At 46.7% G+C, this 18,313-nt stretch overlaps 1 protein-coding gene across 2 annotated transcripts in view; it reads right to left on the bottom strand.

The window, feature by feature from the left end:
• LOC119456526 (all trans-polyprenyl-diphosphate synthase PDSS1) overlaps positions 1–16,288 on the bottom strand; it is a 58,219-nt gene extending 41,931 nt beyond the window's left edge. The window contains exons 1-2 of one of the 2 annotated variants that reach the window (XM_049669940.1): positions 16,119–16,268; positions 4,811–4,925 (exon numbers count right to left, since the gene is read on the bottom strand). In XM_049669940.1, coding sequence (XP_049525897.1) covers positions 4,811–4,925; positions 16,119–16,144 — 141 coding nt within the window. In that variant the 5' untranslated portion in view covers positions 16,145–16,268. Of the gene's footprint in view, positions 1–4,810; positions 4,926–16,118 lie in introns of both variants that reach the window. The other variant, XM_037718355.2, reaches the window with a different exon arrangement.
• Positions 16,289–18,313: the final 2,025 nt, after the last annotated feature.

Below are 18,313 nucleotides of genomic sequence, written 5' to 3'. Positions count from 1 at the left end.
CTACTGATAGTGGGTGGAGGAGTTTGAGGCAGCGCTGTGTGTTAGCAGGTTGACCTGGGGGGGGGGGGGGGGGGTCTGCTCCGCTGGAGGTCAGTGAACTATCGTGTCTGACAGGGAGAATGAAAGTAGCGGCAGAAAAATGGTGTTCGGGCGCACGAAAGAAAAAAAGTAAAACGAGGGGGGGGGGGGGGGGTAGATATATAGATCAAAGAACGAAAGGTTTGAGTGAAAGCAAAGGGAGGTTGGAATATTATTGACAAACGAATAACGAAAAAAAAAAAAAAAAACTAAGCAACTCAATGAACAATAACTAAGTGCTTTTCAATTTAGCATAGCGAATAGATTCTAAAGCTCCCTTTGAAACGTTCATGCCTATTGGTTGCAATGTCTTGAACTTATGAATGAGGTACGATTCTCTATATTTTTCTGTCTCGCGGAGAACAAAAATTTGACTGTAGTATGTAGAGTTTAATTTCATCAAAGTTATGACCTGATTGGTTGAAATGCTCGGCGACAGCTTTGGGAAGCTTTTTAGCTGTGTCCGCGCGATGTCCGTTTAGCCTGATGTTCATTGATTGTCCCGTTTCACCGATATATTGCTTCTTACAGAAGGAACACTCAAGCATATAAATTACATCGGAGCTAGTGCAAGTAAAGCTAGTTTTCACTTCGTGTGTGTAGCCATTTGCGGTACTTTTAATTTTAAGGTCACTTTGAAGGTGCTTGCAGGTTTTGCACCTGGGGCGAGAACATGCTTTTATAACGGGGGAATGATGTTGGCTTACTTTTGCATGCACTAACATGTCTTTAAAGTTTCTGTTGCGGCGATAGGTAACCCTTGGTACATCCGGGAAGGCTTTTCTCAGACGCTCGTTACTTGATAATATTGGGTGGTATTTTCGGATGTTGTTTATGTTTGGGAGGGCATTAGAATATTTTGTTATAAAGGCTGGTGGTCCATCAGATTCTGGTATAGGTTGTTTCTGAGCTAATGCCGACTGCCTCTCTAATCTTGACGCGACGTCATAAGCCTGGTCGAGAGGAATTTGTGGATGGTTTCGTTTCGCTAGCGTTACTTTAAGGTCATTTAGGTGGTGGATATAATCGTTGTCGTCGCTACAGATTCTTATTATTCGTTTCGCTTGCCCAACAAAAATTCCTCGCTTGCAATGTCGCGGGTGATGACTGGTGTAGTATAAATACTGCTGGCTATCCGTAAGCTTCCAGTAAAGTGTTGTTCTCAGTTTTCCATTTTCTATGTAAACCGTCGTGTCGAGGAAGTTGATCTGTCTAGGAGAGTGATGAGCAGTAAACTTAATACTCGGGTGAAAGCGGTTGAAATGGCTAATTAGGTCGGTTAGCGTGTTTGTGCCGTGTTCCCATATTATGAATATGTCGTCAATGTAACGCAGGTAGGTGTGGGGTTTAAAGGGTATGATTTTATCAGGTTTGCTTCAAGCTGTCCCATGAAAATGTTGGCATACGTGGGAGCGAACGGTGTTTCCATGCTTGTGCCGAAAGTTTGTAGGTAGTGAATAGAATCGAATTCGAAATAGTCGAGCGTAAGACCTAACTCTAGAAGTGACAGGTAAACTTCAGGAGCGTGCGCTTGACGATTGATTTCGAGGGACTTTGACACGGCTTCAATTCCTTCCCGCATGGGTATGGTAGTATAAGGAGCAGAAACATCTAAAGTTACTAGAATAGCACGGCCGGAGAGAATTTGGTTAGCGTTAATCGAGTCGACAATTCGAAGGAAGTGGGGCGTATCTTGAACAAATGATGGTAGGGTGGTTGGGATGTTTGACAGATATCTACGCCTCCCCCACCCCCCCTTTCGTCGTCCAGACCCCTTCCAGGAAAAGCGGAACCTGCCATGACACGTCAACCTGCTAACACACGGCGCTGCCTCATCGTCTGGTATTCTATAGACCTTGTCATCGGGCGAGGAGGAAAGGGCGCGCGACGAGCCTTTCCTCCTCTCTGGCTTGTGCGAGCCGGCGCGGCGCGGCTTGAATGTGTTGCCGGTCGCGCGCTGGGGAACGATTTGGAGGTGTTTCAGCTAGGTCTGAATGCAATTTACGGAATGTCAGTTCTTACGAGATCGCCGAGCAACCACTGTGTAGCCTTTAGGTGCAGCAGTAGCTACAGTATCTGGAAATTTCTCTTGGATGTGCAAAAATGCGACGCGCATCATCAGCCGCGGTGTGTGTACGTGTTGCGAACTATGTTGGATGTATCGGTTTTCACTCGACGTAGAGTTGTTGTAAAACATTTCCATCAGCCACCGGCATCTTTCTCACACATGTTAAGTCCAGTAGACTTCAAATCACAATGTCTACTTTAGCCTCCTGCAACAGACCGAAGACTGCTCAACACATCGAGCACTGCGGTTGGCAAACCAACGTGATACACACAAGCTTCGTGCTTCGATCGGCATTGCCATTTTGCCCTGTAAGGCACAATATACAAAGGGGATCGCATAAAGAGAATCAGACAGCTATTTGTAACCACACAATTTCCGTAAGATGGGTGAATGCGTCGTATATGTGACTGAACTTACGAGACTGAAAAAAAAAAAAAATCATATGTCCTCGTTTTGCGACCAAATAAAACAGAACACGGGATAACGACGCAATAAGACTTCGCATAGTCGTGCCGCATGCTTGGACCATGCGCTATAGAGAATCTATAACACAGCATTTAGTACTGCCTCGGAAGCTCGCGCAGCCTCCAGCTGGTCGTTCGACCACTCGAAAAGTGTGATTCCCACTGTACGGTATGCGGTTATTATTAACCAAACTATTTTATTTGTGGGCGGAAACTTGCCCAATAAACAAAGGCGGTCGCCCAGTATCTACAGATAACAAATTGAACGCTTGTCAAAGTAAACAGCACAACTTATTCGCCAGCAGAATGGTACCCACGCTGTTAGGATCGTCAAATGTTTTGTAAGTACTCGTTGCAGCTAAACCAGAGCTTAGAATTACAGTGCTGATAATGCTCCAGTAAGGTAACATTCGTGAAACGAATTTTCAGAAATACCTAACTGATATCCGAGGCTGATTGTAAGCTCAAACAAACCCGCACACCTCACGCAGGGTGCTCCGTCCGCTCTAACGCGCCAGGAGAAACTCCAGCCGCTTAATTACTTCAGATTCCTTCACTATGCCTCACAGAACCATACCCCACGTAGTAGACGCCATTTCATGCAAAATAGACCGCGAGTGCGAAAAAATCCACCAAAAACAGCCGCCGAGCGCATACCATACTAACCATAGCATACAAAACGGGCGTTCGCCCAAGCCAGCATGCCAACTGCCCATAGATGGCGCCACTGCCTACGCATTGGCAGCGCCCATGAAAAAAACGGGCCCGCGGACAATTTCCACACGAGCGTGACGGCAGAAGCACCCATGCAGCTAGGAATCGCCAAGAGTGTATAAATGGGAGAGCGACGATGGGAAAGAGGGCCGAAGTCTTGCCTATGAAGTATACAACGAGATTAGGCACAACCCATTCGGTGATGTCTTAAAGGGACTGACAACCGATTTTTATGGCACAACGGTATTGTTTACATCGGTTACTTCTAATAGCGCGTGTATATTTTGTAAGCAGAATTTTTCGATCTGAGCAGTCTCTAAGAAAATAACAGTCCCTCCCCCATCAACGCTGAGAAGTGATAGCGATGCCGATAGCCCGCCTCGCAAATTGTGAAAGCCGCCCCACGTCCTGCTTTCACTGGATGGAGGGCAACTGTGGTTGACCTTTCCAACCACGTTTAAAGGTAAATAGACTGGGACAATAAGCTTGCGTTGCTGTACAGACCTTTCTCATAAGTTGTACCGCGTTTTTCTTTTTTCTAGGTACACGCCTACGTCATGGCTGGCTGGTCCCCGGCGTCGTTATTCGGTCGATAGACGAGCCAAGACAACTCATCGAAAACGAAGGCAGCGCCACTTTTCTGCTCACTACAAACGAAGGCTTATCTGCACATTGTAAGTTAGAAAAAAACTCATAATAGGTTACTGCATTTCAATGTTAATAAAACGACGAGGAACCGCGTACACTAGTAGAAGATCACGTGGTAGACCTAATAAATATGTTCATGTTTTTGCCACGTGGGGCGCCAACGATCATTTCTCGCGCCTTTTAGTGAAGAATTAAAAATATAAATGCACGTTTAATGCGAAAAACAGGGCCCGTTCTAGCCAATACGATATTTCCATCAGCGGGGTTATCTCAATTCATGTTCTGAGCGGTTGTCTGTCCCTTTAAGTTTAATTGTGATTCATTGGCTAATGGAATGTCGGGGCGGGTCAGCAGCTGCCGCCTCCCCCTTTTATTTGTTTACTCAATTGTATTTAAAGGCTGTATGGAACCGATTCCATTCAGTCTATATGTAGTCACTCAACTGATAGATCAGCTCCGTACAATGTATTGCTAGTCTGGGCCGTAACCACTTGGTGGTCGAACAGTAAGACTCAGTTTGTCGCATGTAGTGGCAGTTGTTCCAGCCTAGTAAGGCTCCTTCTTTGTTTATCTTCTGCGTTGTTGTTCTGCAAGCTCCGTATTTGACCTTGTAAATATTTTCTGTTCAATGTATTTTCTCATCTCCAATCTGTCTCTTGATTCATCAACGCCAAGGAACACCTTGATGAACCTTGGTCATTTTAAAGGACGAAAAAATAAACTTTACTATCACCATTACGTTATTCGAGAATGTTTGAAGCACGCATGGTGAGGCGCATTTACGACTACTTCTCTTTTTAACCCTCTAAAAACCGACAATTTAGCTCTAGATACTTACAAAGTACGAAATGCTGTGCGCTTGCAAGTAACTATTCTTCCGACCACGACATTCTGCATGACGGCGCTGACATGAGTCACTGCGAGCTTCAATTCGTGAATGTCTCACGGCGTATCTGCAATGAAAGCGTAGAATGCGTTGGACTACGTTTGTCCATTGACCTTAGCGACACCACATTTCTAAGCATGAAAACAATTAGCCGCTTGACCAGCCCGAGAGAGACAGCGAAATTGAAGCACACTTTTCTCTCGTTTGGCATTGCCGCGCCACATGGAGGGTGCACCGACCGAGTTTTCCCTGTTGATACGTGAACACTGCGACATGGCCAAATGAGGCAGGACTGAGTTGCCTCGGGGAGCGCCGCTTGCTTGGTTCAGCGGGTCTCACTGTACACAGGGTGTTTTACCTAACTTGAACCATCCTCCGGGTGGGTGGATGTGCGAAAGAACTGAGAACGAGGATAGATACTTCTTATCTGCATAGTGCGAAAGGACATAACAAATAGACGAGACAGACGACGCGCAGAGCCTGCCCATAAATGCCAAGACAAGTTTCGCAACTAATTAGTTTTAAATCAGCGCCGTGTGTCACGCTTCTACGCTCGGAGAATAATGGCGCTGAACACAACAGTATCCCTTCTTGTCTGCTACGCTGGCCATATCGCATTCATATTTTGGCAAAAAACATTATCACCACCCTTCGCGCGTGCCAATGCAAAAAGGCGCGCACACACAATGCGTGGAATTTCACGGATAAGCAGAACACGCTTGTTTCGAGTGCGCGAGCACTCGCTTCGCCGAGGTACGAAAGGACAATAGTAAAGTAGAACGGCCGTTGCTACCCCGAGTCGTGTATCGGCCAGACGAGCGAAGTCCGGAGGAGAGGATACCTTTCTAGCAAAGCGACCGCCACGCAACTCGCCATAGCTGGCGGTACGCGACAACCACGTTTCGCTACGCGCTGCCATCATGTAAGTAGCCTGAGCAGACACACCGGCGAGGAGTGACAGTGGTCGCACCAAGTGGTCGCTCACTGTTCGGTTTTTCAGTCGCGTGACCGCAGTGGCAAAACTGCTTAACCTATTAGATGCGCAGGATACTTATTTTAAGTGGCGCAGATGGCGACTGGCCGGTCGCCGGTGTGAGCATCGGTCGCCAGTCGCAAACGGTCGCGCCACCTCCTCAAGTGGCCGGTGCGAATGAAAGAAGGAGCGAACTGGACACGCACGCACATGTGTGCGTGCCTTCTTTACAGCCAGTTCGCGCTTCTTTAGTCATCTTTATGAAACACCAACTACACGTGGAGCCTACACACAATTCTTTTGCACGTAGACTCCCCAATACCAACTAAAGTCCCTATATAAGAAAAGTACCGCCATCCTTTGATCAACACCGCTTCGCTCTCTCCTGTATCTCCGATTGGACGATGATAGCGTGCGCTTTGACTTTATATTTTTTTTTCCCCGCCTCAGAGCCATGTTGAATGTACCTCTGCGCAGTCCGGCGGCGCGCGCCCGGCCTGAAAGTTTCAACGTGGACTTTCTAGGGCCGCCACCGTCGACTTACTTTCGCAAGCAAAAAATAAAGAAAAAAAGCAAGCGCTTTGGGAGAGGAGACGACGGAGGAAAGAGTAGATGGCGGTACTTTTCTTATATAGGGACTTTAATACCAACGTGCTCAAACTGTCACCTAACGTGAGCAGCGAGTCATTCGTTTGCGTCGCAACCGCGTCATGGATATGCGGCGTCAGTGCATCTGCAGTTTTATGGGCAAGGCAACTGTTTCCTTTAAATAGAATTTTAATATTTCAGAGGAAGTTTTATCTCGGGGCCAACTCATATGTAAGCACATGTGAAACGCAGAAATCCTCTTATAAGACAGTCGCTGAACCGATATTCATTGAATGAAATTTGTTGCATTCGAGATAGAAAGTTAAATTCTAGCAATTGTAGCAAATTTTGATTTTGGAGCTCATACTGTTTACAAAATTTTCCGCAAATCGGTAACTTAAAAGATGAATCACGATGTTTACAAATCAGTGACTCTGCATCAAAAGCAGATATCGCAGCTCTGTATACACTGCATCTGTTAGAGCAGCTGAAGAGAACAAATGAGACGAAAATTTACAGCTTGCGTAAAATTTTATATTTACGACGGCTTTGCAAAAGTCTTAATCACATATTAGTGGTATATTTGAGAGCAATGTATATGTGTCAATTTTGACCGGTGTAGGTCCAGTTTACAATTATGATTTATTTTTTCATTGCTGATAGTTTTTTTTTTTTTGACAAATACTGACGGCCTAAATAATATATCCACTTTCTAAGTCATCAGATTCTTTTTCTTTTAAATGCTACAAACATCATCAAAATCGGTGCCGAGGAAAACGGTTTCTCCGTTCCCATGTATTTTGATGAGAGTTCCCGAGCTTCCTCTAAAGGCAACTCATTTAAATGCTCTTTGTCAGAGAATATGGATTAAGTTAGCGGGTCAAACAGTGCTGAGCTGCTACCTCTCTCGATATAGATATATAGTGCTTCAGAGTAAAGGACATAGGCAACGTTTTTTTTTTTTTTTTTTTTTTAACACTATGCGTCACAGCGCCCTCTGTGTTTGCAAGCAAGAAGCTTGTTTACAAACACGCTGTGGAGGGCGTTGACCGGTATTTTCTCAGCGCCGCCGGAAGCGTCGCCCTACCAGGACTACACGTGACGTCACAGACGAAAAGATCGTAGTCCCTTTCTCGCTGCTAGAGATAAGCGGATAACGGCGCGAGCCTCTGACACTGTGGCGGCAATCAGACTCCGCATTTACTCACGGAATACCGAATCGGGCGCAGAACTGGGACGTGGGTTAACCCAAATAAAAATTCACTGAGCAAGAACTTCGCCCGATTATTGCCGCGATGTACCAGCCGGCGCTGCTCGCTGGCGGGGCCTACGACTCGTGAGCGCCGCAGCGTACATTCTGCTCCGCTTCCAAGAGAGCGAGCAAGCCTGGTCGTTGGCGTGAATAAAAGTGTGTCAGATAAGGAATGTCCTATTTCCAGGGGGCTCCTCTGGGTCGGGAAGAAAACCGCGTTGACGCGCTCCGGACCGGAACGCGCGAGAACCGCTGCCCCTCTCGGCTTCCGAGGCCTGTCTCCGGCTGGATCATCATCGCGAGCCGGCACGAAACGCGGCCGTCCACATGACCAGGAAGCGCTCTGCTGCACAACCGAAGAAAGAGGCTGGCGAGTTTTCGAGGAGGCACCACCGACGAAAATGCCGTGTGGGACTCGCTCTGTGGCGCGGATTGAATCCTAACAGTTGCTTTCTCGCGTCCTTTTTGCGGTAAATTTGACAGCGAGGAGACACTGAACACAGTATTTAAAATGAGTTTTTAAAACGTGGACGATTTAAAAGTATTTGCGAAAACATCACCTCTTTGAGGTAAAGCCCCGGGGGCAAGTTAGCCGCCTATGATCACGGAAGAGACGGGCCTCGAACACCTTCAACGAGTCCCGGTTATAAACGCACACGGAGCCCCGAAGGGTGTATATTTGCAGGTACTTGTGGTCGCGTGGCATATCGACGAGACGGTAGCGCGACGCACAGCAGCGGGTGCCGCTGCATTCGACGCTGCCGGCCACGACGTGGCAAGTTGCATCTCCTGCTTCCCCGAAGGGCAGAATGGAAAACACTCGCGTACTGACGTCATCAGTCTGCTCTATGCCCACTGCATACACAATGAAGGTGCATGGTCTCTAACTGCCGATGTCTTGCGTCAACCGACTGCATCTACACATGCTTGCAAATTTTCCTCCTTCATCGCACATTCTACCGCCCTGGGCTCTTGAGTGACGACCGGTTTTATCTGCCCTACGCATTATACATGGCCTGTCCATCTTCTCAATGAACCAGAACATTGACTACACATTTCGAACGTTACGCCTATTACTTTTCGTTCCATAGCTCCGTAGCGTTATACTTCGTTCCTTCTCCAGATTCTTTGTTAACCTCCAACTTTGTACCACATATGTGTTAGTACCTGTAGAACGCAATGATTGTACAGTTTTCCAGGATAATGGCGTTGAGTAGAGAAAGAGCATCGGGTGTCCATAATGAAGGCCAAAGTTAGAACCCTCGTTCAAGTAGCGCCTGAAACACACACACACACACACACACGGTGTTTCAGCGAACACTTCAAAAATATTTAAAGGTTGCCTGTGGCAGATAGCACAGTCCTAGTTCATGAGCTGGTCTACACGACATGCACGAAAATTTTAAATAGATAATCGCCTAATTAAAAAAGTACTAATGAAGTTTTTAACTAATTACAAATTATAGCCGTGGAGTTCGTAAGGCGGATCCACTTGGAACAAATTCTCAGGATGACACCAGTTTCGAGATATTAATTCCCGAAATTTGCGGTGAAATGCATTGGCGTTCCAGTTACTTTTGTGCTTCAATGCATAAAACAACGTTTTAACTAGAACGCCAATGCATTTCTCCGCAAAGTTCGGGATTTAATATCTCGAAACTGGTGTCATCCTGAGAATTCGTTCCAAGTTACAATTCATTCAGGATATATTTTTCCTATTCAATAGTCATGAATTTTACTAGGCCCTGTACGATTTGCTTGTGTTTGTTTATAGCTGTAACACGTCGCCCGCCCCCCTCACGCAATGTTCCAGACCATGAAACCGGCGAGGTACATGTGTGTGTGTACATAAAGTGGATCCGCCTTGCGAACTTCATGGCTAGAATTTGTAAATTGCAATATGGGCCATAAGGTAATTCACCGAGACGTGATATATATATTGCCGTGTCACCCGATCCACCTGTCGCCGACGGCGAAGTTTAAAAACTTCATTAGTAAATTCTCACTAATTAGTCGATTATGCAATTTTTTGTGCACGTAATGTCCGCCTCTTCGAGTAGACCAGCTCATGAACTAGAATTGAGCTATCTGCCACAGGCAACATTAAAAAAATGTTTAATGTGTTCGCTGAAACACCCGGTATATCACGACCATATAAAGCCAACAGACAATGAACCCAAGGAAAACATCGGTTGGGGAAATTAGCTGTGGTTCAAATTGAAATGTTTAAAGTAATAAAGAAAAGGGAAATGAAAGTGGACAAAAAGATGACCTATCGCCGGTGGTAGGCGCATCCACAACCTATATATACATAAGAGGAATCCCTCGCCAGAACAGAATTTGCTTTACTGGCACAGTATTTGGCCACCACCTTTCCCGTGAATCTTGTCCTCAGTCTCCAGCAGCTGCGAAAGCGCCGGTCAGACCTGTGATGCAGCAGAGGATGCTAACAATTTGGAAAGGCGAAATTCAACACGGGAACAATATCGAGTGAAGATAGCTTAGCAGGGATCTTTGAAGAGGTATCACGCATTTCCTGGGATATCGTCGGGCTTACAGACATTAGGAGGACTCGTGAGACACATAACATTTTAATAGACACGTCCTCTAGCTGCTACTTACCTGGAAGACCTCTAGAAGAGGTCTTCCAGATAAGAGGGAAATGGGGTAAGATTTCACATTCACAAGGACACAGCGGGCAAAATTCGTGAATTCTACAGCATTAATGAAAATGGCAGTAGCCATCGTAATAATTAAGGTTAAATATGAGTTATAAATTAAAAATACTTCAGGCTTACACTTTAAGGTCCAGTCAAGATGACGAAGAATTAGCAATGAGAAATGTGAAAACACAGTATACTGTAGTCATGGCCGACTTCAATAGGAACATGGTGAAAAGGCAGGATGAAACACAGGCAACTGACAATTATGGCATCGACTCTAGGAATAATATAGGATGTATATTAGAAGAAGTCTCGGAAAGACATAATGAATAGCTTCTTTCGGAAGTGTAGTTAGAGGGAGTGGACCTGAAAAATCCCAAGCAACGAATGAAATAGATTTCATACTCTGTGATGAGTTTACCATTGTGCAGGATGTAGGAGTGAGAGCAAAGAGCAACAGATTAGCGAAGTCCTGGACTGCTCACAATTTGAAGAGAGAAGTAGGAAAATTAGTCAGGTAGGCCAACCTCGGAGCGGCCAAGAGAAAATCGGATCAATTCAGGCTGGTTCCCGCGAGCAAATATGCGGCTTTGGACAGGAGAGCGAAAGCATAGAAATAATGAATCGGACCTCAACTAGAATCATTTCAGAGGCCACAGCAGAAGTAGGAGACAAGGTACCAAGACAACATGCAGGCAAGCTCTCAAGGAACGAAGGACCTAATAAAGAAATGGCAGAGCATAAAAGTGTAAGGCCAGAGATTTGATTTGCTGAATTGTCGAAGCTGATACACCAGAAGAATATAAGCAACATACGAATTTATAACATCGAAAGAATTGAGGAAGCAGTAAAGAATGGGGCAGCATGAAAGCTTTCAGAGACTTGGGAGAACGCCAACATAATATTAATCCATAAAAAATGAGTAGTTAGAGAAGTGAATAATTATAGGCTCATTAGCATGCTTTCATATTACACAAAATCTTAAGGCAATTTCCAGTAGAATCAGGGCAACACCAGAGAACAGGTTGGCTTTAAGAAAGGATAATCAACCATGGATCACACCCACGTCATCAAGAGGCAACTGAGAAATAGGCAGAACATGACCAACCTCTTCATTTGGTTTTCATAAGATTACGAAGAGGCGCTCGATTCAGTAAAGATAACAGCAGTCATGGAGACATTGCGTAGTAAAGGAGTATACGAAATGTGCGTGAATATTTTAGCAAATGTATTAAAATGATTCTACAGCCGTCTTAATTCTACCAATGAAGCACCGATTAGGAAGGGGGTCAGGCTAGGAGAAAATCTCTGCAATGCTATTCACTGCTTAGACGCTGAAGAGAAAAGTGATTCGAGCTGTGTTAGTAATTGAACTTTGGGAAGGCTGCGGATGGGAAAATGGCATTGTCGTCCCGTTAAGCTACTGAGGTAAAGACTAGCGAGTGCTGCTTGTCTTGCTGCGCTGCAACGGAACTCCATGCGCCGACATCTGCAGGAGCTCTTGTTGTCCAGAACTATCCAATCAATCGGTATTGCCTTGCACTTTGTTCTCGTCCTGCCAGACTTTCTTTGATACCACTGCCAATATTTATTCATACGCATACCAGATTTAAAGACAACATGGTTTAGTTGTTAGTTGAGCGCAGTGCTGTCTCTGTCCCATTACGCTGGTCATGTCAAACCAACAAGAAGCCCAACGCAATGTGTTGCCATTATCAGCAGGCAGTATCCCGCTGATTACACTCAGCCGTTCAGAAAGTTGCATCCATTCACTTGTAGTATGCGAGTGTGTTTTGCATAAACACGAATACAAAGAAATAAAATGATTAGCGCCACTAACTTCGCTCGGAGGGCGTTTCTATATGGGCGCACAATCACCGAGGAAACAAGGTTCGGCTTCAGTCCGAAATGAAAAAAAAAAAAAAAAGTAGCGGGGGGGGGGGGGGGGGGTGATACATAATCGTGGGGTTAATTTTGACCACCCGGGGTCCTTGAAGGTGCTCGGTACGCAAGCGCTGTCGCATTCCGCACCTGTGGGAATGCAAGGCCGGGTATCGTACCTACGGACATTAGGCTCCACAGCTACCGAAGCCACTGCGGATAAGTCTGTCACTGGCTGAACTGAAGACCATTACTGTGGAGGCTCCTCGCAGGCAAACAATAGCTGCAGCCTCAAGGCCAGGTGCTGGAAAGATGAGCCAGCACCGGATTATAGCTGCAGCAAGGAGAGCTTGGTTTCTGCACTTTATTACCTTCACTCCATTCTTGTTATGTACACGACAGTACCTATCATCAATCTTGAGTGCGTTTCCATTATTTTAAAGGAATACTGACAGCAATTCTGTACCTCGCGGTTATTTGTTTATATTGACACGTGCACTTGTTTACCTTTCTCAGGTGACCGCGTTTCACCTTTTAACAAATGTTAGACGGCTGGCGACTTCGTAGCGACGGAACTGTGCAAGAGTTCTCGAGTGCACAAAAAACTATGAATTATGTTCTCTTTATGCGACCCGATCAACATGCGCGCCAAGAAAACCAGCTCAACCGACGTGTGGCGATGGCGTGTTATGAACACGCATCACACAAATGGGAGGTACTGATCACGCGGTATCGCAAGCCACCGACACCTGCCACACGATGTGGCCGAAAGCGCCGTATCACCCATTCCACGGCCCGTTCGTTCATCGCACTGGACGCTGTTCTCGCTTCTCTCGGAATGCGCGGCGCCCTTCTCGCTTTCGGCGAGACAGTCACGCTGCTCCTTTCAACCACTGCGCTGGCTTGCGAGTCAGCGGTGTTCAGTGGCTCTTAATTACGGTCAACAGCGCGCTTTATTTTTTATTGAGGGGTTAGTTAGAATTGCATAATTGAGATACGGAGCTGTTACATTTACCTCTGCAGCATCTCATTTTTCTCTTTGGTGTCACTTTAACGCATCACGCTCGCTGCTTGATTACCAGGAACATTACGCGAGACGCGCATGCCATTCCTGACAGGAATGAACCGGGCACGGGAATGCGCGCAAGGTTGATGAGGATTGTTCCCGTTTATCCGAGTATGATACATACTTGTCTGCTCGTCGATACACATGACAGAGACGCGAACGATGTGCCGAGAAGACTCCGTTTCTCGTTGCCATAGCTCGCGATGGCATTTCGCAATTTCAGTCAGCGGTAGTTTGTTAACCAGGTGGCTGGCTGGATGAACATCGCGACTTGTCGCGCAAATACAGCAGACTCAGTTCAGGCGAACTTTTTGGATGCGAAGAACAATGTGCGAATATTTGTTTGGTTCCCGATAGAACCGATTAACACGAGCGGCGAAATCGGTTAGACTGAACTTCTCCAGGCGCCACTGACGCCTTCTGCTCGGCTCAGCGGCAGCAGATTCGGTAAACTTGGAGGAGGCTAGTTACACGAGACGCAAACATAAACAACTACTCCAGTATTGACATTGACGTGTACACGTGCAGGACTGACACACGTGGAAACAATAATCGAGCTTTCAATGCTGTTTCACTTATTTTATGTCGTGGATATTTGGTCGCATCAGAAATATGTCATTTTTCTGGCGATCCGTGCGCTAAAACTGCCGCCTACTTCTCTGGATGACATGCATACAGCGCTCAGGTACTCTGGCGGCTGCGCTGATTGCGCCGATACGAAACAAATTGCATCTCTACGTGACAAGAATGGTAGAGTGGTCTGTCTGGGTAAGGCACTCCGCTGAAAAAGTGCAACTTCCTGCCCGCTAGAGTGCTGCGCAGAACACTGCTTATGTTCCACATTCTCGAAGGCTTGTCCCAGGTAGGTGTCGTGAATAATCGCGCTGCTCTACATCAGTCCAGCCGTTCGATAACAGCGGCTACAATGCTAGCAAACACAGTCCTGATATAGAAGGTACGACCTACATGCATAAAGCGGCAACAGCGTTCGTCTTCCTGGCATAATAGCGATCTCCCCAGCAAGCAATCTCTTCGATGATCATTTACTGTCAAGAGATGCGCCCTATGACGAAAGGCCCGCTAAAACGTTTCCATGTCGCAATGGAATGAACGTAACGACCCAAGGCCGAGACTACGGAGCGGTACAAGGACAACGGGAAGTAGTAATACCAAAGTGTTGAAGGACTCTGGTAACACGAAGGAGCTCAGTCGACAAGATAGGAACGTCAAGCGAAGAACCATCGTCAGAAGAGCAATCAATGTTGCGCAACTCGATCTCACACTGCGGTGGGCTAGCAGTGGCGCCTACATGTCATGCTGCCGGGTTTGCCATGCATGTGCAATGGAACATGATTAAAATCCGTGTAAAATAATGTGACCAGATTGCTCAGCGACCGCGGCACAGCAGCTAGCGGCATTGGAGTGCATGCCCGAGGCTTTACATTCAAGAGCGAACATGCGTGACAAAAATACCTCCTTGTGGAGTGAAAAAAAAAGAAAGCTGGCGAAGCTATTCAAGTGAAATTCCATTAAAATAGAATGGTAAATACATCGACCTGCTAACTGCGATAACTGATTGCTGATATGAGCAGTTCCTTTAATCAATATTTTGCTGTAGTCAACGCTCGATGTATGTATACGTATGTATAAGACCATCCCGCTCAGTCAAGCACCTGGCCCGAGAGCAGCTTATGTGAGCCTAGCCGCAAGCACGGTGGCTGCAAGGGCAACACGGGTGCGATGACCGCGACACTCAGCGCACTGCAAGAAATATTACGGCACTACGACTGGCACACAAACAGGTCAGAATAACTGCGGGGAAATATTTTGCGCGAATGAAACAGCTCAAACTTCTTAATCTTCGTCGAGCAAAGTTGCGTCAGATTAGCGCGCCTGCTTCCAGAAGAGCGTCAGAAAAAGAAAGAACGGGCAAAGAGAAAATAACAAAAAGACGGGCAGCGGCACAACTGACGCACGTGCTCGCCAGCCTGGCCTGCGGGCAAGCGTGCTGGGCAGCCCGAACGCGCTGCAAGGAGGCAAGGGAGACAAATGACACGTTTCTCGAAACGGGCCCGAGATCGCAGTCTTCCTGCACGGTGACCCGATTGCGGCCAGCCAGCAGTCGACAGCCTTTCGGAGGCAACAAACGACGCGCTGAGCCCGCAGGTGACCTTAGCTGACTGCATTCGGCAGATGCGGCGAGCTAGCTTTGCCGTTGAACAAACCGCGATCGGCAGGCTGCACAAGAAACGGGTGCATTCAACACGGAGCCGCTGTGCCTGCTGCATGGCCTGTGTTGTTGTTTTTATCATATGCTGGGCCATCGTCGTGGCAGCGATCCGTGAACAAGTTCAAGTTCACAACGGGAAGAATCGCCGCTCGTAAAGCCTAGGCTTAATGTGGATTGGCTCAGCGTGGCTTACGCCGAATCGCTTGCAATGAGAGCTGTTTGCTTTGCTTGAGACGCAAGGTCGGGCATCAGTGAGCCCCTAGGACACCAAACTGCGCTGCGGTCGGGGCAGACACGCAGCCCTACTTACATGAATTAACCTGCTAGGCGCATCCGCATCACTTGGTGATATCCAACTCACTTCCATTCTCTCGTGCATTGCTCTCCAAGAAAAGCGTTACAGGTGCTGGAGACTTACTTGAGTGCTGCACGAACAGGTTTAGGCGGCCGCGATGAACACGCATAAGTCACATGCACAGTGAACGCGGCTGATCGAAACACCAGAGGGTGAAACCACAAGAGCAGACGACGTCGTGAGGTAGGCCTAGCCCCGCTGGTACATGTGCAAGAAAGGACGATGCAAAGCCTCCCCGCGGAGCACTCCTACCTGCCGGAGAGCAAGCCACGACGCATGTTGCCACCGCACGCTGTGTGAGCTCAGTCTTGGCAGTCGCAAACACTTGGTACAATTGCCGAGCTTGTCCACAAACGCGGTTAACTTTGGAGCTGACCCTGCAGCCATAGCGGCTTTGCGAGGACTGGCATGGCAAAGTATCGGCTGCCCTCTCCAACGCTACTGCGCTGAAAGGCTCCGCCATCTCGCGGCCTCCGCAGGAAGCATTTGGCGCGCTTGGCTGGCGTCGCTCTTTTCGAAGCCCGCTTTTTCCTGTTCCTGATTTCGGAACGAGTAAAAGTGGGCGCTTGGCCGTCGCGTGAAATAAAACGGACGGTGCTTTTTGCTTCGAACGATGCCGAGGCTTCGTGTTTGCCGCATTCCGCGAGGCCACACATTCCAGGATAACCGAAGCTAACGTCGTGGCAATTCGTAAGGTGGATGGGACCAGAACGCTGGCATATGTTGAGGATTTAGGTTTCGTTTTTTACTGTGGCAACAAGCGTAGGCCTAGATGTGTTTTGCTTTCGACGTGAACCTATCCGACGAAAGGCGAATAGATGTACTTACATTAAGAAGCGTTGGGTTTTGCAGGAAATACGATGGACACTTTTGTGTGAGGGCTGCTACTGAGTACCACCACGTCATTAACTTTTCCTTTATTTTTTTTTCTTTCTTATTTTTTTTTCTTGTACATCTGTCACCGGAGTTGTAACCCATAAGCAACAGTGCGTAAAACCACGCTTACTTCAGACCTGACGGGCCTTTCAACATTATTGAAATAAAATGTGTGGGCGGGAGAGGGCGTCTGCATCCGAATGTTTCCGACCAGAGCGATACACGACGCGGATGTCGTATTCCTGGAGGCGCAATGCCCATCGAGCGAGGCGACCACTTGGATCTTTCAGTGCCGACAACCAACACAGGGCGTGGTGGTCGGTCACTACGTCAAATGGGCGCCCGTACACGTAAGGACGAAATTTCTCTATGGCCCAAATTATGGCAAGACATTATTTTTCAGTCACCGAATAGTTGCCTTCGGCTTTGTTGAGAGTTCGGCTTGCATAGGCAACGACGTACTCTTCAAACCCATCTTTCCGTTGAGCGAGAATAGCGCTGTGCTGCCATTGTCATATACGTTTTGCACGTATAAAGCAGGGAATAGTACTGCTCTGTTGAGCTATAGGGTGTTCTCTTCACTAGAGATTTTTAAAATATTTATTTATTTATTTATCTATCTATTTATTTATAACATACTGCAGTCAAGTAGACTTAGCAAGTGTGGTTACGTGAGAATACATTGCAACATTTCATATATGTTAGCATAGCGGTGGAATGTATACATCAAAACATTAGCGAACGCAGGATCAACCTAAAAAAAAAAAATCGGGAAAGGGGGAGGAATGATAGGACGACAAATCATCAGTTACCCATACCGGTTTTTCAAAAGACAAATCTGCAGTGTAGCGAAAGAACACTGCTGAAAGAAAAAAGACTGTGTAATAAAGTCATTAAAGTCGAATGTACAACACGTGTCGAAAAGGAGAAAAAAAAAAAAAAAAGGGGGGGGGGGGGGGCGGGAATTCCGAAGGGGCAATAAGCGAAGTGTAAAATATTTATATCAGGGACTGACTCGACTGCGCACTCAAAGACACTGGCACAATCAGATATGAGCACGAGCGCAGGTAATGCATTCAAATCTGTGATCGTGCGTACACAAAAAAGAAAAAAAATTATAATAAAAGTAAAATAAAAAAAGAGGAGGGAGAAAAAGGGAGCTTTTTTCGTTCCTGAGAAATGAGATTGTGAAAAGTTTCTTAGTATGCCCGCGCATCTTTACGGAGTTAGTGCAGATTTAGTAAAGTGTAATAACTTTAATCTCAGTTGCTGCTTTCCTTCGAGTTTCAGCTTAGGCATGTTACTGTCGTACATAAGTTTTGGTGGCGAGTCCGTTGATTTATTGATTTATACTTGCTGCACACGAAGCGAACAGAAGATCTTCATTTTTAGTTTGATCGTGTCTTTCATTGTGTGGGGGTCCCACATGACGCAATCATATACTCAGGGTTTGGCAAGATAAAGGTTTTATGCGCCAGCAGCGTCACCTCAGCGGGACAGATTTAAGTCTGCTTCTGAACAAAAGGTTTTTGATTTGCGTACACCATGAACACGGGTTGCTAATCATCACC

Source organism: Dermacentor silvarum, chromosome 6 (genome assembly GCF_013339745.2).
Source record: "Dermacentor silvarum isolate Dsil-2018 chromosome 6, BIME_Dsil_1.4, whole genome shotgun sequence".
Taxonomy (NCBI): domain Eukaryota; kingdom Metazoa; phylum Arthropoda; class Arachnida; order Ixodida; family Ixodidae; genus Dermacentor; species Dermacentor silvarum.
This window is presented reverse-complemented; position numbering and strand designations above follow the sequence as displayed.